At 64.1% G+C, this 27,354-nt stretch overlaps 1 protein-coding gene across 9 annotated transcripts in view; it reads left to right on the top strand.

Moving 5' to 3' along the window:
- Nucleotides 1–27,354, top strand: part of BEGAIN (brain enriched guanylate kinase associated) — a 44,768-nt gene that overhangs the window by 3,948 nt on the left and 13,466 nt on the right. For 2 of the 9 annotated variants that reach the window (XM_023256033.2, XM_023256038.2), the window contains one exon: nt 12,867–12,895. In XM_023256033.2, the coding sequence (XP_023111801.1) occupies nt 12,867–12,895 (29 nt within the window). Of the gene's footprint in view, nt 1–10,999; nt 11,339–11,746; nt 11,862–12,056; nt 12,319–12,866; nt 12,896–13,341; nt 13,887–27,354 lie in introns of those variants that run through there. The other 7 variants (XM_023256037.2, XM_023256034.2, XM_023256036.2 and 4 more) reach the window with 7 other exon arrangements.

The raw sequence follows: 27,354 nt of genomic DNA, 5'->3' as shown, positions 1-27,354 counted from the left end.
TGCCCTACCCATCCTGCATCCCATCCTTACGACAACGGGAACCTGCCTTAGGACAAGGTCTCCCCGCTGCAGCCCAGCAGGCACTGGGGAGCTGTGCCTCTCCTCTCTCCGAGCTCACAGAGGCCAGCTTCGCACCCGTGGGATCAGGGAGGGTCCAGGCAGTGGTGGGAGGCGGAGGGGGGCTGGAGAGGAAACGGGTGAGTACTTGACCTATGGGGTTCCCCTCCCGGGTCTGCTGTGTCCGAGCCGTGGGACCTTGGACAAGTCACTTTGCCCAGCTGAGACTCTGCTTCTTGGAGCATGAGAGCCCGCAGCCGTCCCACCTCACAGGGCTGGGCGAGGATTTGGGCCATGATGCAGGTGCATGCCCGGCACGGAGCTCGGCACATAGTAGAGACTCAAGAAGTGCGGCTGAAATAGATGAGTCAAGGAGCAGGGGCTGTCACGCCAGGAGCTGCGAGGCTCTTTCAGGAGAAGCAGCCCGGGCTGCTGAGAGGTGAGCAGGCCCAGGCTGCAAGCTTCGGCAGCTGGCAGCATCCTCTGGGGCCTCCGGCCCAGGCGGCAGAGAGCCAGTGGGTTGTTATGACAACGAGAACTTGTCTGATGCAGCCGGCAACTCTAGGAGAAGCTCAGAGGACCGACTGGCCAGAGCCCCCGGAACGCTCCTGTGATCACACATACTTGGGAAACGACACATTAGAGCCCTGTGCTCATGAGTCCCGAGATCCTACTAGATGCCAGGCTCCATGCTGGAGGCACCCAGCACCTGTGTTCTCACACCGCTTCCCACCACTGCCCCTGAACTGGGCATCCACCTGCATGTGACGGTTAGGGGACATGACTTGCCCAAAGTCCTGTTGCGGGGGTTGGAGAGGGATTTGACCTTGGATCTGCCGCCTCCCACTCGTGATGATGATGGAGATTGGAGATGGTGATGGGGCAGGGGCTGGTCGGCTGTTGCTGGGGGGAGGTATCCAGGTGTGAAGGGGTGGCTGTCAGGGGACTGCAGGGATCGGGGGGATGCTGTGACTTTCCTTAGAGCCTGAGATCCCTGCTCCCCCCCCAGTGCCCAGCCCAGCATGGGTGGTTCAGTGGTAGAATTCGCGCCTGCCCCAGTGCCCAGCCCAGAGGAAGTCCACTCTGGAAGTACTTGTTGAGCACCTACTATGTGCCTAGGCCTGTGCAGAGAGTGAGGATAGAGTAGAGCTTGCATTCTAAGAGGACACAGAGAATGAATGATCACGCACATACCCCTCGCAGCTGGGGGCTGTGTTACGAGAAGAGTAGGGACTGCAAGAGGCTAACGCGAGGGGACCTGATCTGACCTGGGGGCTGCAAGGGGACAGGCTATTGACTGGGACCCTGACATTTAGATAGAAATTAGGTGATGAGACAAACGGGAAGAGGGGGGAGGGGGAATGATTCTGATGGTGGGAATAGCATGTGCACAGGCCCTGAGGCCAGGTAGAGCTTAACACATTCAGGAACTTGATGGCAGTTCCAGGGGGGTATCCAGGGTAGAGACGACACCTTGGTGTCTCCAGAAAAGACGCTGGACTGTCAGGGCCTTGCAGGGCATATGAATGTGTGACATTGTCTGGCCATTGATCTGGTCTGTGTTTTAAAGTTCGTACTGGGACGTTTGTGGGACGGACCAAGCTGGACCCGCTTCTGTGGAGCAGAGCTCACGGAGCTTTTCACAGATTCAGTCATGGGTGCTGTGGAGATTCAGAGAGGTGTCCAGCTGAGTCCGGAAAAGAAGGGGTCCCTAGCACTTGATGTGAGGCACCACCAAGTGGGCAGGGGCCCCAGGTTCATAGCCATGAGTAGGCCACCAAGGAGAGTCAAGGCCATGCTCTAAGCGAGGCCACAAGCTGGCCCACCGAAGGCCTGGGGCTGCCACCCCCCAGCGAGCCTTCCTCTGACTCATGTGGGTGCGTCCCGGGAAGAAATCCTGCCTCCTGGCTTCCTGAGATGCCAGAAGCAGGCGTATTTCTCTCCACACAAAGGAGGAAGTGCCCAGGCCTGGCTCTGGCCTTTCTGGGCTGATCTCCCCCCATTCTACTCCCCATTTAACTACACCCCGGGTCCCCGTGTGCCACTATCCCTCGCCTTATCCCCTGTGTATCATTGAGGGATTGCCCACAGCTGCTAGTGACAGAGGCTGGAAGTAACCATAGCTTAAATAAGACCGGGGTTTTTTCTCTCAAGTTACAGCACCAGAGGCAGGTGGTCCAGGGCTGGTGCGATGACTCAGTGGTCATCAGGAACCCAGGTTCCTTGTGTCTTTCTGCTCCCCCACCCTTTGTGTATGGGTTCTGCCACAAGTTTGCCTCATGGTGCAAGATAGCTGCAACGGCTCCTCCCATCACTTCCATGTTCCAGTTAAGAAGCAGGAGGGTGGGGAATGGGAGCAAAAGAAGCCCGTGCAAGCTGTCTGACCCTCACCCAATAACTTCTGTTTGTATCTCCTTGGCTACCCCTGGCTGCAGAGGAGCCTGAGAAATGCAGTCTTTGAGCTGAGTATCTTGCCTCCCAGAATAAAATGAGTTCCTTACTAAGGACGAATGGGGGAACAGTGGGCAGCCAGCAGTGTCCATCATACCCTCCCAATTTGCCGGATCCATGGCGTTCCAATTCCCCCTTCTTCGGGCCCTGTGCTCAGTCTCATGGCCACTGTTAGGGTCGTCGCTGTGCCGCCTGCCTCTCCACACCCATGCGCCCAGCACCACACCTGGCAGAGGAGAGGAGATGTTGTGGGGCCCAGCCCAGCCCCCTCCCCACACACAGCAGGTGCTCAGCCAGTGCAGGCTGCCTCCCCAGGCAAAAACAGAGCTCAGGACATGACCTTCTCTGTAGCACTCACTGGGCCCTGAAGCCCAGCTCCCACTTAGTGAGAATCAATTTAGGGGGTGGGAGCCCCCCCCCCCGCGACATCCCTGGATCGATGGGCAGGCGGGCATTGAGCTGATCGCTCTGGCCAATGGGAGATGGGCGGCCGTGACCCCCTCCCAAAAGAGGGCGTGGGGATCCCAGCCCCGTGGGAGGAGAGAAGTGGGGCTAGTGAGGTACTTGGAGAGGCTTGACCTTGGACTGACCACGGAGGATGCTCTCGGGGGCCAGCTCCCAGGCACAGGGCCCTGACCCCAGCAGCCCCAGGCAGGATGGCCGCAGCTCCCTCTTGGAGCCCGGGGCCAAAGCCACCAGGAAGGAAGCCTGCAGAGGGGACCTTCGAAGCCGCAAGCCAAGTCCCACTCTGGGCCGGAGCCGCGAGGGCCAGACGCGTTGCCCTGGCTGGGCGGGCCGGCTGGGCCAGGAGGGCACACAGGCATCACCTGCCCTGCTGTCCACCCCAGAGGCCCCAGGCGCGGGCAGCAAGGCCGCCGGGGGCCCCCTGGCCCGGCTGGGCCGCCGACGGGAGGCCAGGCTGCCCTTCTCCAGGTTCCTGGATGAGGTCACCGTACGAGTGCTGGACCCCGGGACCCTGGAGGCCTTCCGGGGGCCCAGAGGCCGCAGCCCAGAGCCCTCCCCGGGGGAGCGAGACCCAGGCCCAGCCCAGGAGCCCCTCCCCGGAGCTGCGGCCCCGGAGAAGACCCTGGCCCTGAGCCCTCCGCTCTCCCCAGAGGCGGCCCCCGAGGCTGCCAGCAGGGCGGGGGCTGGCCGGACCGTGGAGACCGGTGGGTCTCGAGCGGGCAGCAGCAAGTGTGGAGGCCCAGCCGCCTCCCCCCGGAGGCCTCCAAGCCGGGTGAGTCTCAGCCTCAGCGCCCCCCCCCCCCCGCCCGCGGGCGGCCTGGCAGAGGTCTGCTGCGGTCCCCTCCCTCCTTGCTCCATGTGCCTTCTCCCCGGGAGTCCCCGCTGACCCCTTCCAGCTCCCTCATCAGGCCGCTTTCATAATATCTGTAACAGGCAAGACCTTAAGAACCCAGCGAATGGGTCTCTACGGTGAAATTTCTGGCTTCGGGGGCGGGCAGAAGAGTTGGGAACTGAGTGCGCGTGCGGCACGGTATTGATATCAGCCCCCCATGGGCAGAGCCCTCTGTGTCTTACCACGGGATTTTGTGATTATCCCTTTGCACGTTTGAACCTCAGACACCTCCATGCAAGAATATGTCACCATCCTGTCGGAAAGATAGATGGGTCTGTGTCTTTCACTAATTCCCCATTAAAAATTTTTTTAATGTTTTTACTTATTTTTGAGAGAGAGAGAGAGACAGAACACAAGCAGGGGAGAGGCAGAGACAGAGGGAGACACAGAATCCGAAGCAGCTCCAGGCTCCGAGCTGTCAGCCCAGAGCCCGACGCGGGGCTCGAACTCACGGACCGCGAGATCGTGACCTGAGCCGAAGTCGGACACTCAACCGACTAAGCCACTCAGGCGCCCCTTGGCTCCTCATTTTTTTTTTTTTTTACAATGTTTATTTATTTTTGAGACAGAGGGAGAGAGAGATAGAGCTTGAGCAGGGGAGGGGCAGAGAGAGGGGGAGACACAGAATCGGAAACAGGCTCCAGGCTCCCAGCCGTCAGCCCAGAGCCCGACGCGTGGCTCGAACTCACGGACCGCGAGATCATGACCTGAACTGAAGTCGGACGCTCAACCGACTGAGCTACCAAGGCGCCCCCTCAATTCCCCATTTTATAGGTCACGTGGGGAGTCTGGGCTAGGACCGAGGTCTTCAAATCTAAATGCAGGTGTCCGTCTCAGCACCCGGCACCGCCCTGCAGACACTCAGGACACCCCGGCCTCACAGACGGGCGGAAAGATGTGAGACCCACTTAGCTGACCGGGGGACCGAGTTGTGCAGAGCAGTGCCCGTGCACTTGCACGCCCACCTTGGTGCCGACCTCTGTCCCCCAAACCGTCCGTGTCCCCTGGGGCCAGAGGGGCTTTTATGGGCTCTTGAGGACACGGCCCCATCCTGACTTCTCCGGGCACAGGACCCAAGTGGGGGCCGCAGGGCCAGGTTGGCGGAGCTCGCAGCCAGGCCCGTCCTAGGATGGCGTCTCTACAGGGAGAGGTTCCTTTAAAAACAAAATTCTGCGTGTTCTAACTCTTGATCCCAGGCCTCGGTGCACCCCCAGGAGGTTGGTGCCATCATTAGGCTCCCCGCATCCAGAAGAGGAAACTGAGTCTCAGAGAGGCCACGCGGAGGAGTCAGGGTTGGGCGCAGGCAGACTTCGCCTCCCCCTCTGCCCCCCTGCTCTTTGGTGTTTCTTGCCCCCCAGCCACCTGCCTTTTCCTCCCGGGGAGGGCCGGGAGCAGTGAGGCCACTAGTGAGTCCTGGCATTTGCAGCCCTCCGGCCCTCGCCTTGGGGCCAGCTGCACCAGCTCAAGGATCCACGGGCTGCTGGTGACCTGGACAGGTCACCCGCCCTCACCCCTCCGGGCCTTGGCTTCCCCAGCCATGAAAAGGCAGGAGTGATCACGATTTTTCTTTTGCCTTGTCACAGGGAAAGCATCCAACAGGTACCTGACAAGCATCGGGACCCCCACCTCCTCCACAAGGGCCTGGCAATCTGGGACCCCTGCCTCTGCGCCACTCTGAGCCCTGCACACGGCGCAGCCCTCACTCTGGGGACACTGGGCCCCGGGGGAGCTCCGTGACGCCCAGGCCTCTGGAGGGTTCTGTCTCAAGGCTCTTCACACACGCCTCCCAGGACCGCCTGGTGGCACAGGGCTGCGGGGACCTGTCGGGGCCCAGCAGTGGGTGCCAGGAGGCAGGGCTCCATCCTGAGGCCCTGCCGAGGTTCCTTCCCAAGGGAGGAGGAGGGCGGTATCGGCCCTCCCCACCCCCACCCCCAGGGCCATATCGCGTGGTGAGCACCTGTTCTGGAACCCCGAACCCCTCAGCTCCAGCCTCACATCCAGTACTCAAAATCGGCGGGTCAGAGAGGTACCAGGATCAGCCGGTTTCACAGACCAGGAGCAGGCTCAGAGAACGGAGCCGAGTTCTCCGGGTCCTCACGGGCGTGTGGGGGCGGGAGGATCAGAGGTCATGGGTGCGGGTGCCTGGCACAGAGTAGGAGTTCAGTCACTGGCATGATGATGGTGACGAAGGTCGCGATGGCGGTTCCTCTGCTGTGTGTCTCCTGCCCTCCCAGCCTGGACAGGACTGTGTCCCCAGAACTGTTGCCAGGGTGGGGGTGGGGGTGGGGGGGCTCCAGTCATTAACCTGAAATCCCCCTTTTGAGGCCAATGCCTGGAGGTTTCACCATTAACACCTTCAGGGAGGGAGCTATAAACCAGGGGAGGGCCCTGGATTTTAGTCCTGCCTCTGTCCCGTCTGGTGAGTGGCCGTGGGTGACCCTGCTGCTCCCCTTCATTGTCTAGCAAGCAAGCAGCTCCTGCGGAAGGTCTCTGAGACCTCCTCTTCTCACTGTCCCCGGGCCCGAGTGACAGTATGAGTGACTTAAGCCAGGCATTTCCTGTGGTCGGAAGACGAGAGTGGGAGGGCCAGAGTCAGGGTCAGGGTCAGGGTCATGGAAGGAGAGGCAGGCTGGGGCTCTGAAGGAGCCCAGGTGGGGTTGTAACCAGACCCCTGCTACCAGGCCTGGGAGTCCCCAGATCCTGTCCCAGGGGCTTTCCCACTGAGCGACCCAGACAAGTCATTCCAGACTCCGGGCCTCAGTCTCCCCAAGTTAAGCTGCCGGGTCCGTTAGGTGTGGATGGCGCCTCTCCCCAGCGGGGGAGCCCCCCCGAGGTGCCTCTTGGGGGTGGGGGGAGCTGCTTCCTAGCTCCCCAACTGTTGCCACGTGGGAATGTGGGCCGGAGTTGCCAGATCTTGCAAATTTTCAGTAGAAGCCAAAAATATGGAATTTAAAATGTAAACTCTCCCAATTTTTAAATGTTGGCTCAAATGTTTTTTAAAAAATTTTTAAAACCTCTTGCAGGCCAAATACAACATGCTGGTAAGCCAGATTTAGCTCTGGAGGCCAGCTTGCAGCCGCACACGGCTGGGAACCCGAGGCCCTGCCTGAGGCAACACGGAGCCCAGCCGAAGGAAGAAGGAAGGCGGGCGGGGTGGGAGGTAGGGCGGGGCGGCCCTCCGTCCAGCACCAGGGACAGGGACGCTCCCGGCCCCATCTGGGGACAGCAGCACCAAGCTAGGGCCCGAGTTCCCCTCCCCAACCTGCTGGGTGACCTCTGGCAAGCGCCCACCCCTCTCCACCCCATCAGGTGAGGACAGGACAGCACGCGGCTCACCTCGGTCCTGCGCCTAAGGTGACCTGCTGCGTCCCCGGCACAGGCCAGCCCTGAGTGGGATGCTGAGGGACCCGGTCTGTGAGCACTGTCCCCCCCCCCCCCATGACTCCTGGAACCCCCACCCTCATCCTAGCTCCCTCTGCTCCTTCTTGGTGTCCTTGGCCGCCTCTCCAGTGCTGCCTCCTCGCCGGCCACTCCCCCCCCCAGGACCTGGGCCCTCCATGTTCCCCCCCACCCCTTCCACCTGCTCAGGCCCTCTGGGCACCTCTCCCACCCCCACCCCCTCCCCACAGGCCTGGATTTGGGCCGGTGGCGCCTCCAGCTGGGCTCCTGGAGCCCTGCACTTGCCCTTCTGTGCCCCCTCCTCCCGGCAGCCTCTCGGACAGTCCTCTGTTGGCCCAGCGGGGCTTCCCACCGGCTCGTCCTGACTATGGCCCGCGAGACCCCTGCCCCCTGCTCCCACTGCTGACCAGATGCTTCCAGACTCACCAGGCGCCCCGCGCCCAGGGCCTGCTGCTCCCACCGGCTCCCCAGTCGTGGCTCACAATTCACCTTGACCTCCCTCAGCCTTCCCTCCTCAGCGGACTTGTCCCATCAGACACTGGGCCAGCAGGGGCGCTGTGCTGACCTCCGGAGCCATCTGCCTCCGGCCCGCAAATATCAGAACATCAGCACCTAGAGGACACAGAACCCCCCTCTGGTTTGTTCTCTGCCGAGTCCGCTAGAACAGGGCACACGGTGAATGTTTGTTGAATGAGTGCAAGAAGTCAAGAAGGGGTGTAAAGCATCTCAGAAGGCCGTCCGCCCCAAATGATTAAATTAAATTAAAAGGCTCTCCAGAGGAGCCCCATCCCCAAGACAGTCCCCTATACCTGGCTGCCTGGTCGCTCACAGTGCCCTTCGCAATTTTTCCATCCTCCCCGGATAAGGGATTGAGCTCAGAGAATTCGAGAGACTTGTCAGAGGTCACGCAGCTGCGTCGGGGGCCCAAGTCTTCATCCGTGGGAGGTGGGTGACCCCTGTCTTTGTCACGCCGGGGTTTGTGGCCCCCGCGCCAGGCCTTATCCCTCTGGCCTCCACATCCTTCAGCTTGTTTTCTCCCCTGCGGGTGAAGTCAGGGAGCAAGATAAAGGGGAAATTGAGGAAGCCAGAGCCCCGAGTGGGTTTAAGGAGGCCCCAGGGTTGGAGCACTAGTGTCAGGGTCCGAGAGGCCAGCTCCCGGCCCCAGGCGAGGGCAGGGACCGGCCCAGGGTCACAGGAGGAGTCGGAGTCAGAGCTGGCTTCTGGGGCCGGAACCCAGGCTCCGTGTGTCCCAGGCCTGGCTCTCAGCACCAAGCGGACCTGTCCCCAGACGGGGACTCACTTTCCTTCTCTGTAGTTTCGGGAACAGAGGATTTGGAGGGGGGCTTGGAGAGGGAGGACCCACACCCTCAGAGGGGCGCCTGGGGCAGGACCCTGTGCCGCCGTGTCCTTGGGCTCGGGTGCTGCCCAGCTTGGGGGTGGTGAGGAATGGCGGGGGCCAGGAGAGCAGGAAGGAGCGCAGGCTGTGTGGCAGGTCCGTCTGCCTGGGGATTAAGAGCAAATGCACTGGTTCGGGCATCACCGCTTGTCATTAGAGGCCCTGCCGTAGGGGTGTTGGTGGGGCAGGGGCAGGGCAGGCAAGTGACCGAGGAGGAGGGGTCCAGAGAGACCGGTGTGATGAGAGGGTCTTTGGTGGGTAAGGGGCTACTTCAGATGGGTGGTCAGAGAAAGAAGGCACTGGCCATGCAAGATCTGGGGCAGAGCATTCCAGGAGGAGGAAAGAAGTGCAAAGGCCCTGAGGCAGGAGCCAGCTGGGTGAGCTTGCTGATCAGTGTGGTCTGCATGTGCCAAGTACGGGACAGATCAGGGGGCTGAGGTCAGAGGCAGACTTGCCTTCCTCCCTCGCCTCCTGAGAGTCCCTACTGTGCGCCAGGCACCTTGCCGAGGCGCCGCTGGGAGGGTGGCGGCTGTGGAAGGAACCACACGCAAGCGGCAGGGCTTTGTCTCTTGGACCCTCTGTTCCTGCATTTGTAAAGGGGGGTCTGTGAGCCCCCCTCGTGAAGCCACTTTGAGGATTAAATGGGATTGATTTCTGCAACGGGGCTGAAGGCTGCACTGGCAGCGACAGGCCGGCTACAGGATGGACGGGCCCGTTTCTGCCCGGGGTGGCCCTCCGGAAGCTCAGAGTTGTGCAGGGTGTAAGGGAAGGTCGCAGGGGCAGGAGGAGGTGGCGGTTGGCAGGCGGCTCAGAGTGGGGCTCAGGGTGTGGGGGGAGGGGCTTTCTAGGCCGGCGGGGCAGACCCGCCCGGGGAAGAGCCCAGAGAGCAGCTGGGCTGGGGGGCAAGGACCCGTGGCCGACAAGCTGGGCTCATGTGCTGTTTTGGGGAAATGAAGGCGGCTGCGGGACCAGACCACCAGGAGGGGACAAGGGGAGAGTTTCGGGCAGACAGTGACAAGGTCACAGCGTGCTGCAGCACAAGAGACATGGGGCCCTGAGTGTGGGAGGGCCCAGGGAAGAGCACTGGAGGGGCCAGAGGGGCCCTGGGGGTGTCTCACACTGGGGACCCTGGACCTCCCACAGTCTCCCCATACTCATGGTCCCCAACCATCCCTGCCCTCCTCCTATAACGGAGGAGACCCAGGCAGTGGCTTCCGTTCTCCTCCACCCAAGCCCCCAGGCAGGCCTCGGCTAACTTTGGGCGACTCTGAACAAGCCGTTTCGTGCTCTGGCCTTGCTTTTCTGATCTCTAAAATGGGCATGTCGGGAACATCCCCAGATCTCGTGGTGACGAACTGCAGAGTCACGACTTGGACATGGGACTTCTGGCCTCAACACCAAGACCATTGCCAAGGCACAGCGCCTCCCCACAGGGCCAGCCCGGCTGCTCCCCCTGCTCCCTAACCACATACTGCTGTGACCACGCATCACGTGTGCATTCAAAGCTTTGTGCCAGCTCCCAACCCCCGGGGGAGGTGCCAGGCTAGCCCTGGGACACAACTGGGAAAGGCCCTGCCCCAGGGAGCACACATCTGGTATGGAGGCCTGAACCAAACAACGCCACCGGGTCTCCACGGAGGGCTGCCTGGAGGAGGCAACCTTTAAGGGTGAGGGCACACGCGCTGGGTCTGGAGAGAATTTGAGACATCGGGGAAGGGTCAGGGCCAGGCTTCAGGGTCTGGAATAGCGGAGTGAAGGAAGGGGCTGCCCGGGTAGGTGCCAGGCTGCACCCCATCTCTTCCTCTGCCAGCCTGCCCCCTGCCACCAGGGCGACTCAGCAGCCTCTCCTCAGTGTCCCTTCCTGGGAAATTCCCAGACCTTTTAGAAGAGCTGAAACATTCCATATAAATAATTAATGCTAGATTTTTAAAATTAAATTTTAATGCATTCTTATTAATTTGAGACAAACTCCCAGGCAGGTCATTGACTGTGAGTGATTGAGGCAACTAGAGACATATGAGGAACTGTCCCTAGCCTTTGGGGGGAGAAGACCTCTCTGTGTGAGGGCTGGTTTCCAGGCCTGGCCCGGGCTCATCTCTGGGCTTTGCTTTCCCCTGTCTGTGAAATGGGAGTGACTGCTTCCCCGGCAGGCAGGGCCGCCCTGAGCAGGAAATGGCCAGCGCCATGAACGTGGAAGGCGTGTGTGGGCCGTGGGGGTGGGAGGGCCTGGATCATCTTTGCCATTCTGCCTAGGGGGGACTCCCTGGACAGGGGGCGCGGGATCACTTCTCAACCATTAGCCCCCAGAGGGCAGGGCTCCCCTCATTGGCTGCCCCCTCCCACCACTAGAACTTGGCCCGGAGCTAATGAATGTGGGGAACAGCGTCGGTGGATGCAGGAACGCTTGGACTTTTTGGGTTGGGTATGAACCTGGTTGGGGCTGACCCTGAGAAAGCCCGGCTCCTCCCACCCCTGCGCGGGCCCTGTGGAGGCCAGGCCTGCTGGGTGCTGGGGGTGCCCTGGCGAAGGGACGGGACGCCTGCCTGGAACTCACTGCCAGAGGGAGGAGGCAGGAAAAGGCTGGTGTAGGAGCGAGGCATGCAGTGTCCGTGTTTATTGAGCGCCTGCTGTATGCCGGGATCTAGTGTGCTGAGCGCGGTGATGGGGACCTGGGAAAGGTGGGCCTGGGGCAGACAGGGGGCTTCGCGAGAGCCACTGGCCCGGCGGCCAATTCTTTCTGTCTTAGGGGACGAGGGTATTCAGAGGGGGGTCTGGGCTCGTGGTCTCCGACAACTTTTCGAGTGAGGATTGTGTCTGGCGGCCAATCCGGGGCCCTCGCGGATCCTTTTCTTCTAAAATTCCTTCCCCCGCCCAGCCCCTCCGCAGCCCGCGGGTGCAGAAGGGCAGCAGAGCGCTCCGTCCGCCTCCCCCTGCCCCCAACCCCGGCTCGCAGGTGAGGAAACAGGCCGGCGGAGTCCCGGGAGGGCCTGCCCGAGCACCCGGGGAGCCGGCGGCCGAGCCTGGCCGAGGCCCCCGGGCCGGGCCTCCTAGCTCGGCGCAGTCGGCCGGGCTGCGCCCTCGCCCGGCGGGGCGGTGGGGGAGGCGGCGTGGGGCCCGGACCGGAGCGGAGCGCGCTCCCGGCGGACGCGGCGGCGGCGCCCGGAGCGAGGGGCCGGGATGGGCAGTCATCAGTCTTCCCAGGTGTGTCGCGTGGTCCCTGGGCTCAGCCCCGCGCCCCCCTTTAATGCCGGCCGTGGCGCGGAAAGACGGGGGAAAGCCCCCGGGAGCGGCCTCTCCCGGGCGATGGAGAGCCCGCCCCGCGCCCCCCGCTCCGCGCAGGAAGTGCGATCCCGCCCGGGCCGCTCGCGGTCCCCGTCGCTCGCCGGCGCCCGCAGGGTTAACGGCGGCGGGAGGGTCTCCCCGCCCGGCGCACAGAGGGGCTGCCCGGCTGCTCGGGGCTAGGCAGGGAGGGTCTCCGAGCCGCGCGCGGGCGGGTCTGCGCAAGCCCGGCAGGGAGCCCCGCCGGCGAGCCGGACGCGCAGGGGTTAATCCCTCGGGCCCGGGAGGGGCGAGCCAGGCCCGGAACCCCAGAACCTGAGGGCAGCGGGGTCTCTGACTGAGGAGTCCGAGGTCCCAAATGCCATCGCCCTCGGATCGTGTGAGTGTCGGGTTCTGCAACCCCGTATGGCTCCCAGTTCCCGGATTCGAACATTCTCCGACTCGGAGATTCTGCGATTGCGGGCTCGGCTTCCTCCGGGAGGGAGCGCGGGGCTGCAAGGGTTAACGGGCGGGGCGGGGGGTGCGGGCGGTAGGGTGGGGGGGGGACGGTAAGCAGCGGGGGCCGCGGCCACGGGAGAGTTAACGCGGCCGGGCCGGGCCCCCCTTCTCCGGGCGAGCCCGGGATCGCCCCGGGCCAGCCCCTTCTTCCCCCCCGGGGGGGGGCGTAACTCGGTGGCGGGGAGCGCGGCGGCCCGGGCGGGCTCACCTGTTACTCGGCCGCGGCCCGGCGCACCACCCCCTCCCCCCCGAGTCTCGGGGACCGGGGACGGGGGCTGGGGGCGCGCTGGCCGGGCTCTGCCGCCGAGCGAGCGGCGCGGGGTGCCCCGCCGCCGCGCCCGCCCGGTGCCCGCTGTGCCCGGCGCCGCCCGGCGCGGCCGCGGAGCGCACGCCTCCTGCCTGCTGACCCTCTCGTTTGGTTTCTCGCAGGCCTCTGCCGCAGACATGGAGAAACTCAGGTGAGTGCAGCGTCCTCCGAGCCGCGGCTCGCGCGGGGCCGGGTCGGGGTGGGGGCGCCCGGGAGGGCAGGGGGAGGGCTCCGCCCGGGCCGCCCCGGCGGGCCGGGTGTGCGGTGTGCGGTGCGGGACTGCGCGCGGCGACACGACGGGGAGCCCCTCGCGGGGGGCTCCTCCGCCCGGCCGGGGCCGCCGCGGCTGGGGGGGGGGGGGCGGTACGCCGCGAGGACCTGCGCGCGCGCGCGCCCCCCCCACCCCGGCCCGTGCCCCGCCCCGGACTCCCGGCTGTCCCCCCCCCACCCCTCCCCCACTCCACCCCGCGGGACCCTCCGGGTTTCCGCTCCTGCGGGTCGCGCCGGGTCCCCGCGCCGGCTGGTCCGCCACCACCCCACCCCACCCCCCAACCCCCCCGGCTGACAGTTGCCTGGTTCTGAGCTTTTAAGTTTCTGCCTCGTGGGGGCGGGGGTGGGGGATGGAGTCCTCGCGGCCGGCCGGGCGAGGCAGGCGCGTCTTGGAGCCATTTTGGGGGAATCCCGCGAGTCTGGGGAGCGTCCCCCGCGGCCTCCCTCGGGGTGCTCAACTTTGAGCCGCCGCGGACTCCACCGGGCTCCCTCCGCGGCAGGCCCGGGGAATCAGCCGATTTGAATATTCACGACTTCCTCCGCGACTTCCCTTGGCCACCCTGACCCCCACTTTGGGAACACCCCTCCTGTGTTTTCCTTCCGGAGTCTGAGCCGAGGCGTCGTGTGGGCAGCAGGCCCGGCTCTGGCTGCTGGGTTTCGGCACCGGCTCCAAAGTCCGGAGGGTCTCGCGACCCCTCCCCCTCCCCCTCCTCCCAAGGCCAGAATCGGGCATCCACGGGGACGCTCCTTGCGGCCGGGACACCCATCCCCTGAGGGTCAGGGACCTGCCAGCCCAGGCTTGTTCCAGAACATGGCCCTGGGTCTAGGGCAAGGAGACCCGGGGCCTTCCCAGCTGACCCTTAATGCTGTGGGTGAGTTCTTCCGTGAGTGCCCCGGGGGTCTCACACGGTGGCTCGGGACTGGCTGTTCAGAGCGGGGCCATCTCCTGGCCACTGAGCTGGAGTGCAGCCCTCTCCTGTGAGTCCCATGGGGCAAGGACCCACTTGTCCTGGGCTGGGAGGAAGGGTCCAATCTCTCAGGTCCTAGGAGCTCAGACCCAAAATCTGACGTGCAGCCAGGCCCGCTTTGTCATGGCCAAGGTCCAGGGGGCGCTGGAGAGGCCCAAGGGGCAAGCAAACCTGGCTGTGGCCACACAGATACCCCACACTGGCCGTCGTCTCACCAGTGTCCCCACCCGGGAAGGGTTCCTGGGAAGAAGGGGCTACCGCTTTGCCCAGCTGAGACTTGAGAAGAAGGTAGCCTTCGTGGGGGTCTTCGTAGCAAGACCAGCTGGCAGGGGTGGGGGGGGGGGGGAGGGAGGGTCCCTTCCGTGGTTCTCTTTCTCTCCCCCTCCGTGCCCAGCCAAGGTTCTTGAGCACCCACCCCTGTGTGCTGGGCAGTGGGGACAGAGACATGGCCCAGCCGGGTTGGGGACGCAGGTGGGCAGGTGAGTCAAGTGGACAGGTGAGCCACCTGGGCAGTGTAAGGGCATCAGGCATGGCTTTGCCAGATGGGCCGAGGGCTTCCCCGGGCTGAGTCCCAGAGGCCAGTGGCAGTTGCCAGGGCCTGGGCCGCTGGGCTGCTCTGGGCCACTCGGGCTTTCAGCAGAGGCGGACTTTTGGAGCTTGTGGGAATGGGGGTCCCGTGGGGCCAGGACCCAGCATAGCATCCCAGAACCGGGGAGGGTTCTACCCCCTCTCTTCTTCTCACCCCATTAGTGTTCTCAGAGCTGCCTCAAGGACCTTTCCAGACCCTTCCTTCCCAGCAGGTGCAGGGGCTGCCCCCATGCGGTTCTGTCCCGCAGGTAGTGCTGGGCGTCTAGGACCAAGAGGCCCGGAGGGATGTAGGGGAAGTTGGTCAGCAGGGGTGGTAGGTCCTGGGGTCTGGAGCCTCTCAGATCCAAGTCTCCGGCCTCAGTTTTCCCATCTGTGAAGTGGATGTCCTAATCACCCCCACCTTGCAGGGCTGTTGGGAGAATGATGTGCCCCACCTGAGACGTGACCCACAGGCCGGGTGGAGGTTCATCGTGGGGCATCCAGTCCACACTGTGGTGGGTCCCCCAGGCGGGAGAAGATGCATTGGTGGTCCAACTGAAGGGGTCTTGGGGTGTCCAGAGGAATGGCCCCATGGCCCAGCCCTGTGCGCCACCCGTCCCCTGCCCCCATGCCCCTAGAGGGCAGTTTCTGTACATTGCAGGCCGGGCCTGGGGAGCCGAACTGAGCTCCTAGACGGCAGATGCTTTGCCCCGTCCAGCGCACCCCTACCCAGGTGCCTGGGACCAAGCCTGGCTCGTGGGGGGGTCCAGGAAATATGTGACGAGTGAGCAAAAGGACGGTGTCCGTTTGACCCTCAGTGGCTCCCTTTGTGGGCAGGTGCACAGCCGGGCTCGCCTCGCCCCAGCCCCTCTGCTGACTCCCCCTGCTCACCACCCATCATGCTGAAGTCTCCCCTCCCAGGCCCAAACGAACTGTCACACGCTCCTGCCCTTGCCTGTGCTGTTCTCTCTGCCTAGAATGAACTTTCACTGGCCTTCTTGTCCACATGACAGACTCTTTCTTCTCCCTGTCACCTTCCCTCTGGGGCTTTTGTGACACTTTTGCCCCTCATCCCTGGGGTGGGGGGGGGGGGAGAGTCATTCTCCTTCTGTGTACCAAGTCCCGCACTGGGGGCTGAGACCGAGTAAGACCCAGGGCCACCGCCCAGAGCAGGCAAGGACACAGCCCCATCAGCAGATCCTCCCAGGGATGCCAGGCCAGGGTCACTGACTTGGGATATCAGGGAGGGCTTCCTGGAAGCGGGGACGCTTGAGCCAAGGCTCAAAGAATGAATAGGAATTTGCAAGGAGGATAGACCAGTCAGGCCTTCCAAGAGGCGCAAAGGCCACAGAGGCCCGAGGAAGCGAGGATGTGTCCGGGCAAACAGGCGAGGGGAGGGGAATGCAGGCCGATGGAGCGTCCTCCAGCGTGTCCCGGACGGGAGCCCCTTCCGGCAGAGCCTGGCTCTGACCCCTCGACCTTTCCAGCCCCAGCGCCTGCAGGGCCCGGCCCACCGCAGTGCTCCCCCAGGTCTGGCTACCTCTAATCCGGCCTCGCGTGGGCCCTGCCCTTGCTCACTTAGCTTCCCTGCCTCTGACTGCTTGAGCGACTCTTCTGGGGACACTCAACTATTTGTGGATATTAGCGAGGCCAGCCTGGCCGGCCGTGTGCAGAGCACAGCTGCTAATCCTCAAATTAATCCGCCCCTTTGCTTCTCTCCGCACAGGGTCCCCTCTGCCTTCACTCCTGCCGCGGCCACTTTGTCTGCCGCAGGCCTCTGGGCAAGCCCTCTCCTCTGCGTGGGCTCCCGTCCCCTCTGTCGTGGAGGAAAGTGGGTCAGCCGCCACAGGGCACCTGGGATGGAGAAGGTTCTCAGGAAGCCAGAGTTCTTCCCCTTATGCGTCCACCAACCCCCCGCCCCCGCCCCCGCTGGACTGTTTCGAAGTTGTGAACCTGATGAGCTGTAGAAAAAGTGATACAGATCTCTGCGGTTTGGAGATTAAGTTTCGGACGACCACCACCCAGGTCAAGAACAGGAAGGCTGCCAGCCCTCCAGGGGCGCCCCGAGACCCCTCCTCCCCCACCACGGCTTCCCCCCCCCCCTCCCCGAGGTCCCCAGGCCCCTGGCTTTTGTGATAAGCGGCTCTTTGTTTTCTTCGTGATTTGGCCACCTAAGAGCATCCCCGACTGACATCGTTTTGTTCTGCCGGGTGGAGACCCTCACGCACATGCAGGCTTTCAGCCTGTGCCTTGCAGGCTGGCCTCGTTTCGCCCCAGCGTCGCGTTTGCGGGGGGGGGGGGGGGGGGGGGGAGGGGGCGGGTAGCCGCGGCTGGCTGTCTCGGGTCGCGGCATTTGTGCGTGAAGTCGCTGCGGTCTGTTCATTGGCCGAGAGCACTGTGGCGTGAGCTGCTGCGGACGGTCCGGTCCAGGTGTGCGGGGGCCCGCGTGTGCATGGGGAGCGGCTCCTGTCGCCCCGGAGCCGAACCGCGGGAGACACAGGGCGCGCGCACGTGGTCGGGGAGGAGTCAAGGCCACACGGTGCGCGGCGCTCTCTGGTCACTGCCCGCCCTACGCGGGAGGCCCTGCGTCACCACGGCGTCTTGGCGTCGTCAGGTGGGGGGCACGGTTTCTTGGGGTGGCGCCGATCACCCCTCCGCGGATCGCTGCTCGCTGGGGTTTCCTCTTCCGCAAGTTGTGCGCGTGCCTTCCCATCAGAGTGTCTTACGGGGTTTGTGGGTGTCCAGCCGGCCCTTGCGGTTCACGCGTGTGCGGATCACTTCCCTGCGGCCGCTCGCTTCCCGCCGGTAAAAGGGGCCTCCGATGAACGCGAGTTCCTGCTTTTAATTCTGTTGGCGTTACGTTTTGGTTACAGCTTTTTGCACGGGGACACCCCCGTGTGCAGGCCTACACTCATTGATCCCCTCGTGTGACTTGTACTCGTTGTGGCTCTGCCCGTGCCAGACAGGGTGCTCCGCGCTGGGGATCCTCTGGGGAAACACCAGGCTGACACCCCGGAGATAGAGGCAGACATCAGGTCGTGTCCGAACGTCAAACCACACTGACCTCCTCTCCCCTCGCTGGTTTCCCTTGGAGCTACCTGGCCTCCTTGTTGTTCCTCAAACACATCAGACACGCTCCTGCCCCGGGGCCTTTGCACAGGCCGTTCCTGTCTACTGGAATGTCCTTCCCCAGATATCCACAGACTCCTGCCTCCCCTTCTTTCACATCTTTTTCAAATGTCACTGCGGTGGGGGCGGGGACGGCTTTCCTGACCACTCATTCCATGTATAATTTTAACCCCCCACCCTGCCCCTTCTCTGCTTTGATGTTCCCTGCCACCCTGCCCGCCCCCTGACTAGCACTTTGCTTTATTCCCTTATCTTGTTTATGATCTGTCGGCCCCCCACCCCCTGCCCAGAATGGCAGTCCACTGCTGACCCCCAGGGCTTAGGGGTGACATGTAGTAGGTACTCAATAAATGCTTTTGAATGAGACTGTGCTGTGGCAAGCAGGGAGGAGTGGGGCAGCCAGCCATTCGCCACTCACGGTGCCCTAGAAGGGGGCCACTCCCCTTGGCACCCCAGGAAGAGCACTGGGGAGCACTTGTGCCCAGCCCTCAGGGAGTAGTGTTTTTAATTTTTTTTTTTTTTTTTTTTTTTTGAGAGACAGAACATGAGCAGAGGGAGGGGCAGAGAGAGGGAGACACAGAATCCGAAGCAGGCTCCAGGCTCTGAGCTGTCAGCACAGGGCCCGACGTGGGGCTCGAACCCACAAGCCGGGAGATCGTGACCTGAGCTGAAGTCAGCCGCCCAACTGACTGAGCCACCCAGGCGCCCCAGGGAGTAGTGTTGTTGTTGTTGTTGTTGAATTTTTAAATTTTTTAAAGTTTACTTATTTATTTTGAGAGAGAGAGAAGAGAGAGCGCACAAGCTGGGGAGGGCCGGAGAGAAGGAGAGACAGAATCCCAAGCAGGCTCCGCGCTGTCAGCACGGAGCCTGATGCAGGGCTCAAACTCACCGAACCATGAGATGGGGACCTGAGCCGAGATCAAGGGTCGGATATTTCACCGACCGTGCCACCCAGGCTGTGAGAGCCTCTGATGGAAGAGATGGTCGGTGGGGGTGGGGAGGGCCTTGCTCAGAGAGGAAGCCACTCGACTGAAATGAGTGGGTGCGGACAGACGGGGCTCCTGGCCGGGGGACCAGCATGGGCAAAAGCCTGGGGGCGGGTGCGAGAGTGGCTCGTGGAGGCAGGCGCGAAGGTGGGGCACCTTCCTCACGCGGGGCCTGAGCTCTGACCTTCCTGGTGTGTTCGGCCTCCCTCCCTCCCAGCCGTGAGGGACCACAGAGCTGGAGGGCTCTGGGGAAACGGAGGCCAGAGGCAGAAAGGGACTTGTCTGGGTCTCTGGGGCCGGGAAGACCACAGCCTCCCCCAGCATCCAGACAGGGCCGGGTGGGAGGAGTCCCGTCTGTGTTTGGACCAAACGGTGCAGCCCTCCCTCTGTGCCCCCGCCACACGTGTCCGCTCAGACAAGCAGGCTTCCTACCTCCCTTCCGGTGCCCTCTCCTCTGGGCCACACCAGCACCCTTCTTGAAGCCCAGAGCTGTGGACGCATCGCCGACAGCTCTAGGCTTCCACCGGCCCCCCCAGAAGACCCAAACTCCTGTGTGGCACCCGGGCCCCCTTGGCACGGCTGGGCACCGCTGGGCACCCCCCTGCTGGTCACTTGGTGGTGGCCTGTCCTGTCTCCCTCCACGTCCCCCTCAGGGACCCTTTCTCTCACCTGGGAGGCCCCACTGCCTTGGCCCTGTAGGTTGTCACCGTTGATCTCATTTGCCCATTGATCGCACGCTTGACAAATATTTATTGAGCACCCACTGTTTGCTGGAGGCTATTGTAGGCACTGGGGATACAGCAGTGACCGAAAAAACTCTCCTCTTTAGGGGAGACAGAAAGCTTGTCAAAATAAACCTCACAGTGACCAGTGCTATGGGGTCCAAACCCCCCCCCCAGGAACAGAAGGGCAGTGAGTGTGCTGGGGGTGGGGGGGTGGCAGCACGGCCTGGGAAGGGCTTCCGGGAAGGGGACACCGGGGTGAAGGCCTGCGTGGGTGAAGGGCCACCACGTGCCCGTTTGGGAGAAAGAGCTCCGGGCAGAGGGAGAGCAGGTGGGAAGGTGCCGAGGAGGGAGCTGACCCGCGGCCAGAGTGGCCGAGCACGGTGACGAGGAGGCTGGGGAGGCGAGGGGGACAGACGGGGACTCGGGGTGCGGGGGGGCTGCGGAGGGCTTGCGAGCGGAGCCACGGTGTGGTCGGGTTTAGTGTGGACCGAGCGGCAGGGCTGGGACGCCAGGCCGGGGGCAGGGCGGGGACCGGGAGAGTTGTGATGATGGCCGGGAGGGGGCAGGGGCCGCGGAGGCGGGCAGAGGATTCTGGTGTATTCGGGAGGAGAGCGGACGGGGCCTCCCGATGGGTCGGAGAAGGGGTGTGAGGGAAGGGGGGCATCCAGGACAACTCCCGCCTGCTGGGCCCGAGCAAAGGTTGCAGCTGCTGTCACCAGAGACGGGGCCAGCCGCGGGGGGGAGAGCAGGTTCGGGGACGCACAGGCTGCTGTCACCCGTGGGCCTGGGGCGCCCCTGCGCTTTGGGGCTTTCCTGCTTTGGGTGCTTCCTGGAGGGCGTCGCCGTTCTCGGGGCAAGGTGGGCATGCGGTGGGTGCTACTGGGGTTGGAAGAGTGACTGGCATTGTGGTCTGGAGCCTGCCAGCTCTTGAAGAGGTTTCCCGGAGACTGGCCACCTGCTGGAACCGACTCGACGCCTCCAGGATTATTGTTGGGTTTTCTTGTCCCTTCCCTCCACAACCCCTACCGTCCACCTCTTGTCTCCTGCACCCCACCCAGCAGGCCTAGTCCCTCCCTACGTGGGGTCCTCCAAGGCTCTCTGCCGCACTTCTAAACCTGACCCTAGTGGAGGAAGACTTATGGGCTAATTCTTACTATGATGTGAATGACTGCCTTGCTTTGCTTTCTCCCTTTGGGATTCAGGGTGCTACAAAGAGACCCTCCACGCAGACTGTTCTCTCTTCTCCTGCCCTGCCCTTCTAAGTCTCCTGTCCTCACAGCACATCTGAGTCCCTGCTCCTCTGGAAGGCCTCCCTGATGAAGTATGATTAAGAAGGTAGACTCACCTGGGCTTGAATCCCAGCTCTTTCACTTACTGGCTGTGTGGCCTTAGACAGGTTTCTGAACCTCTCCGGTCCTCAGTGTGTGCATCTGTAAAGTGGGCACACTGAGAATAGCACCTACGTTAGAAGGTTGTTTTGAGGCTGAGATTGTTACCCTGGATCTCGGCACACGGTTAACGGTCTGGCTGTTAACTGCCTGCCCGTGCCTTAGGCGGTCTCAGCTGTCCTGTTTCACCAGCCTTCAAACCGGTGACATCATTCCCACTGTGGAGACGAGGACCCGGCCGAGGGGAGCAGGGGAGGTGGCCGGCAGCCCTAGATTGAGTCAGGATCATGAGAGAATTTCAGAGTCGGGAGCAGGGGAGGGTGAGGGCTGGGGCTGCAGTGATGTCTGGAGGGGCCGCCCCCGAGAGGGGAGGCCATCCTGGGAGGGGTCCACTCCTGGCTCCCGTGCTTACCAGCCATTACTAGAGGGGTGCCCTTGAAAGAGGCCTTTGTCCCCAGGCCCCGATTGCTTTGTACGTTGGGCACCCCCACCCCCCACCCCCCCCCAGGGAGGTGCGGATTGAGCGAGAAAAGGCCAGTAGCATGCAGAAGGTGTCTCTGGGTGGTTGCGTGACCGCGGGGGGGCGGGATTTCAGGGAGAAGTTTCTAGGAGGAGGTCACCGCGGTCACAGTGCCCCTTTGGGTTTTGATTCCAGATGGGGAAACTGCAGCCCAGAAAGGTGGCCTCCTCCTGGCCCAGTGGCTGAAGTGCGCCGTCCTGGCCCCAGTCCTTCGCTTCCAGACTGGGTTTGGCCCGTGGCACCGTCTCATGTGGGTGTGGGGAGGCGCGGGGGCAGGTGGGGAGGTGAGAGTGGGGCGGGGTGGCCTGGCGGAGTTAGGGGGACGGGGAAGGGGTGCAGGGTTAGGGCCGGCCGCCCACAACCCCCGATCTGGGCCACCGAGAAGCTACCTGCAGCCCTGATTGCCTTCTTGGGGCCCAGAAAACAGGCCCTCCCGGTGATCCGATCGCTGTGTCCCCGTGTCTGCTGCGGCGACCCAGCCGGTGGGGCGGTCAAATCAGCGCAGCCAGCGTGGGTTTCTTGGGGGGCGGCCACGAACCTGGTCATCGAAGTGCTGAGCGGCGGTGCCTTCTCACCTGGGCCCCGGGGCAGGGTGCCGGGTGCCGGGAGGATAATTTGGGAGCCCCTCGTCGGCTCTGGGGCCGACCCCATGGTCATTCGGTCCACCCATCTCTCTAGGAAGCCCCCTGAACACTGACTCCGGGTGGAGGGTGGGTGTGGCCTTGGGGCAGGGGAGGGGTCCAGGGCTAAGGTGTGAATGGCCCCGTCTTCCAGGTCTCCCAGTCTAGACGGGGAGGCCGACAGAAGAGTGGACGACCAACAGTGCCCAGCTGGGTGTTAGGAAAGACCCAGAAGGCTTCTAGAGCCTTCTAGACCCACCCCTCCTGGGACAGCCTCCTCAGGGCTCCCCTTGCTGGCTCACCCGCTGGAGGGACATCCCCAGGCCCAAGCCGTCCTGCTCTGAAGTGCCTCCGGGGCTCCTGTGCCCTGAGGGAAGGGACCGGACACTTGGCCTGCAGGTAGGGCAGCGGGCCTTCTGCCTGCTTGTCCCCGGCCACCCCCTAGTCTGTCCTTGCCCCCCGGGCTTGGGCTCTGGCCAGCTCACCTCCAGAATGTACCTTCCCCCCCACCCCACCCCCACCCGGCTGTTATCACCTCCGGACCTTTGAGACAGAGGCACTTGCGGGAGGCAGAGGGGTCCGCCAGGCCTCCGGTTGCCCGGCGCTCAGGTCACGTGAGGACTGCGAAGGGACAGGCGGGAGCCAGGTGGGCGTTGGTCCTGGCAGGTGGCGAGTGAGGACACACAGCGTCCCCAGGGAGCAGAGGAGGGGGAGGTACCCGGAGGGTCAAGAGAGGGTCGTTCTCAGCGTGGGAAACGTAACTCGTAACTCTCGGGGGCGCCGGAGAGAACGATCCGCAAGAGAGGGGGAAGGTGGCTGCTCGGGAGCCACGCCTGGAGTGGGCGGAGGGCTGCCTGGCGGGGTGTCTGGAGTAACAGGCGGGCAGCGCCGGGTGTCCGGGCAGATGCTGGTAGGTGGGCACGCCTGGTAGTGACATCTGGGGAAGTCCCCTTGGGGCGGCTCTGTTTCCTCCGCGGAGAAGGAAACAGGGCGTCGGCTGCGAGTGGGGCGGGGGGCGGGGAGGTGCCGGGCGGTTGAGCAGAGAGAAGGGGGGTGAAGCCTTGTCTCAGGTGGGTGGGGAAGGGGGCGAACAGGGACCGTGACGAGACCCGGGTCATTCTGTGGACCGAACAGAGAGCGAGGCTGGTCACCCAGCTGTGTGATTTCCTGCTATCCGTGGGGGAGGGGGCCCCCGACCGGGTTGGGGTTTGGCCCTCACGCTTGTACTGGGAAGGGAGAGACGGGGAGGGGACGTGGAGGGTAGCGCGTGGGGACGAAATGGGCGAGGGGCTGCGGGAAGCGGGGAGTGGGTGGAGGGGGGGCGTCCCGGTGGTGAGCTGCGAGTCGGCAAGTGGGGTGTCCCGGTGGGTGTGGGAGCTGGGCCGGGGCCTCCCTCCCTGCGCCTGGAGCTCAGGCCTCCCACAGTGTCACCCCACCCCCCACCATTGTCACAGCTAGGGTTGGTTGTGCACTTCCGCGTGCCGGCCGCGTTCCCCGCCGCCGACAGTCCCCTGTCCCAGCCTGCCTCGCCTCCCGAGGCCCGCTGCCCTCTGTCCGCTGCCTCTCCATAGGCCCCCGTGGCTGGAAGGGGCCGACGGAGCCCCACACTGGGCATCGGGAGGCCTGGGTTTGGCCTACCGTGTGACACTTCCGGTCAGGTGGCCACTCCGGGCCGGGTGCTTTGTTTACAACCCAGGTCTGACGAGGACCAGTGTGGACGGCAGTGGCCATGATGGGCACAGAGTGGGGACTGAGGGGTTGCTGAGGACTGCTAGCCAGCCCTACGCAGGCTCCCAGAGCCCTGCTGTTTATCTCTGTTCCTCTTTGGGGGCCAGAGGCCTCAGGCTTTCTCCCAGTGGGCCTTTCCAGAAAGGGCTCTGTCCCGAGACACGGGCACCCCCAGCACGTGGCTGTCAGGCCTTACGTTGCACCTGCCCTGCACCAGCTCTGGGACCCTGAGGAGGAGGGGCAGACACAGCCCCTGGACCCCCATGGCACCCCCTGCCCCATGAGGCTGAGAACAGGATAGCAAAGAGGGCTTCTGACCCGGTGTCCAAGAGGCCTTCCTGGAGGAGGTGAATAGACTGAACCAAACAGCGGGGAGAGGATGTGCTAGGCAGGAAGGGCAGCGTACGCAAAGGCTCAGGGGTGACCCTGAAGCTGCTCCGTGCACTCGCCCGGGTCACCCTGCCGTGCCCCAGCCCTGGGCACACCTGGGTCTGCCCAGCCGCGTGGGTTCACCAGGCCGCACTGCCAGCTCCCGGCACGTGGCTCTGCCTTGGCAGAGAGGGCGGGAGGCGGGAGCAGCGCTGCGGCCACCTGATAAGGTGAGGAGGACCGAAGCGCTCCTGCCGTGTCTCCGACTCCGGGCAGGAGAGGGCATTGGAACAGCCATGTCACCAGGGCCCATGGGGAAGCGGGGAGGATGGCTGGTTCCACTAGACGACCTCCGTCAAGGGGCCGCCGACAGAGGGTAGGACCGGGCAGGTGTTGAGTTCCAGGAGTCTCTACGCCTCCCGGCTTGAGCTGGTGACCCCTCCTGGCCGGAGGCCCCCAGCTCGGCGCTGTGACAGTCCCCTCCCCCAGAACATACGCATCGGCACACACACGCACCTGCGCATATGACCTTCCTCGGGACTTTTGCACAACAGCTTGGTGGCCGTGGTGACAGCCTGGCCTAAGGTCCCCATCTCCATGCACGTGGTGCTGCTGGTGTCCTTGCTGCAGGGGTCGGCTGAGGGCCCTGCTGGGCGGTCACAGAGTCACAGAGCAGTCCCGGCCAGTGCCTGAGCTCTTTTCCTCCGGGGAGAGACTCAAGGACCCCAGGGGAAGCTAGATGGCCCCGCCCCGTGGGGCTCCAGGCCCACCCACCTCCTTTGGCCCCGCTCAGGTCGCCTCGCCTCTTCGCCTCCAACTCCTGCCTCCCTCAGGCCGGCCACGGTCAGCCCTCACGGGCCCTGATGGGGGGACGGCTGCGCCCAGTCATGACCACACTGTAGCAGAGGTGGTTCGATGAAAAATGTAAAGTTCTGCAGTTTGCATTAAAATCTGTCATCTCAACATTGGGGAAAGAACAGTTGACCTGGCATTGAACCCCAGCAGGGCTGTGTGACCTCAGAGGTACCCCGTGCCTTGATTTTCATGAATCTCAGTTTCCCCATCTGTAAAATGGGCATAGTGCGCACCTCCCTTACAGTCTGTGGGGTGGCCTGGGACTAGATGCGCGCACCTGGGGCAGGGCGGGCCCCCGGGAGGCTCTGGGGGTGCTGGCTGATCCGGCCAGGGTGGGCTCCCCCTAGGACGGGGAGGGTGGAATTGGCAAGGCGACCATCGAGGTCAAGAGGAACAGAGGAAAGGCTCTTCTGTGACAGGCAGAAAAGTGGTGGCCGCTGAACACGGCACGGGCTGGAGCACATGAGGGTCTCCGAGGTGGGAGAGGGGACACGGGGTCCCGTAGGGATCATCTCTGGCTTCTCCCGTGGAAGGCGCGTGCACAAAGCCTCCTTCGGGGACTCGCCCCGGTGTCCACGTGGGACACCCACATCCCGCGGGTCCCAAGGAGCCGCCCCGGAGTCCGTGCGGGACATCCCGAGTTTCACACGGGGGTCCCAAGGAGCCGACGGGAGGCCTCTCTGGGAAAGGGCGAGCAAGGGAGGCTAGTCCCGCAGAGTAGCAGACAGGCACCCAGGTCGCTGCCCCCTTGGGAACCAGGCAGAGCGGGGAGGGCAGGCTGTCCCGGGGCGCAGGGGCCTGAGGCAGAGGAGGGGTGGGCCTGGAAAGAGCTGGGAGAGAATGTCTCTGGCCGAGGGACCAGCAAGTACCAAGGCCCTGAGGCAGGCAGGGAGGGCTTAGGCCGATGCTTGGCCAAGGTGAGCCAGGGGCCGGGCAGTGGTGACTCCGGGGGCACGGGGCCGGGACTTGGGGCGCACGATCATGGGGGAGTTTGACCAGAGGCGGCACGTGGTGTAGCCGGGTCTCCTGATGAGCCATCTGGCTGCTGGGGGGAGGTGGGAACGCAGGGGGCACGGGCGGAGCGGGAGGCCCCAGGCACCACCGCTTGGTGACACGCAGGAAGCCGACTCAGCCCCTGTGACGCCCGAGACGGGCGCTTGGCCACGACCGATCCCTGCCCCGGGGCCAGCTGGGGCGGCCGGGGTGTCGGGGTCCCCGCCACCAGGCCCCGGGTATGGAGGAGTTAAACCAGAGCGGGAGGGAGTCAGCGCGATCCTGGCAGAGGGGACACGGGGACAAAGTCACCAAGATGAGAAGCTGCCTACAGCATGTGAACTGCTTGGTGCTGCTGGAGCGTGACTGCTGGGTGGGGCCTGAGCTCTCCGAGCCCAGAAGACAGGCTGTCCTGGTGGGGGGGAAGGGCGTGCCGCGGGGACACGGGGACCCAAAGGCTCACGGCATCCGGGAGCTGGCAAGGCCGTGACTCACGCAGCCGAGGCGCATCCTCCGTCAACCTCCCGCCCGGCCCCACCTCCCCACCACAGGCCTCGGCCCACCAGGGACGGGTGTCACCGGCCCACCACGGCGCACCTGACCGCGTAACCTTGTCAGCGCCGTGGAGCAGGGAGGGGTTTTCTCCTGGCCCCCCAGGGCTCCCGGAGCTCTTGTGCCCCTCCCCCCATGCCCAGCGCGGCCCACGGTGCCATAGACATCAAGGGGAACAGAGAGGGCAAAGAGCCCGGGCCGGGGCCCCAGGTGGCCCTGAGTGATAGAGGAGGGGCAGTCTGAGCCTGACGGGGGACGGGCGAGGGAAGAGAGGGAAGCTTCATGGAGAAGGAACCAAGAAAGGCTTCCCAGCAGAGGCGGCATTTGAACAGAGCCCCACAAGAAAATGAAGGGGACCTGGGGACTCAGGGAAGGGAAGCAAGGACGTTCCCGGGGACAGCTGCCGGGACTGTAGGTGTGAGGGTGGCCACATCTGGGGGAATCAGACAGGAATGGAGAGGAGGAAGGGCCTGCTGTGCGGGGCTCAGGTGTGGCCAGGCACGGCCCTGGCCCCCTTCCTCCCCCTCCCTCCACCCTGGACCAGGTCAGAGGCAGACTCCGGTGCCCGCAGCCATCCGCATCTGTACGGTGGGGGTGATGGCGGCGTCCCTCCCAGACTGAGACGAGGCGGGCAAAGCTGGCCCGGCCACCCTTCGCCACCAGCTCCCCGAGCCAGCCGCTCCCTGGGAGAGCAGGCAGCCATCGCTAACGTCCTGCCCCTCCCAGCTGCCCCCGCCCAGGGTCCAGGCTGCCCCCCAGGCCCATCTCGTCTTGAGAGACACACAGGGGCAGGGGCAGCTGTTCCCCACGTGAGGACACCCGCAGCCCCGAGGGGAGCCCAGGATCGGCAAGGCAGGTCGGCTCCAGCAGCCGGGGCCAACTCTCTGTCCGCCTGTCGGCTCGGCAGTCACCAGGCCCTTCTGCCAGCGAGGCTGGGAAG

The sequence above is a fragment of the Felis catus genome, chromosome B3 (genome assembly GCF_018350175.1).
Source record: "Felis catus isolate Fca126 chromosome B3, F.catus_Fca126_mat1.0, whole genome shotgun sequence".
Classification (NCBI taxonomy): domain Eukaryota; kingdom Metazoa; phylum Chordata; class Mammalia; order Carnivora; family Felidae; genus Felis; species Felis catus.
The sequence above is the reverse complement of the archived record's forward strand: the minus strand, read 5'-3'. Positions and strand labels throughout refer to the sequence as shown.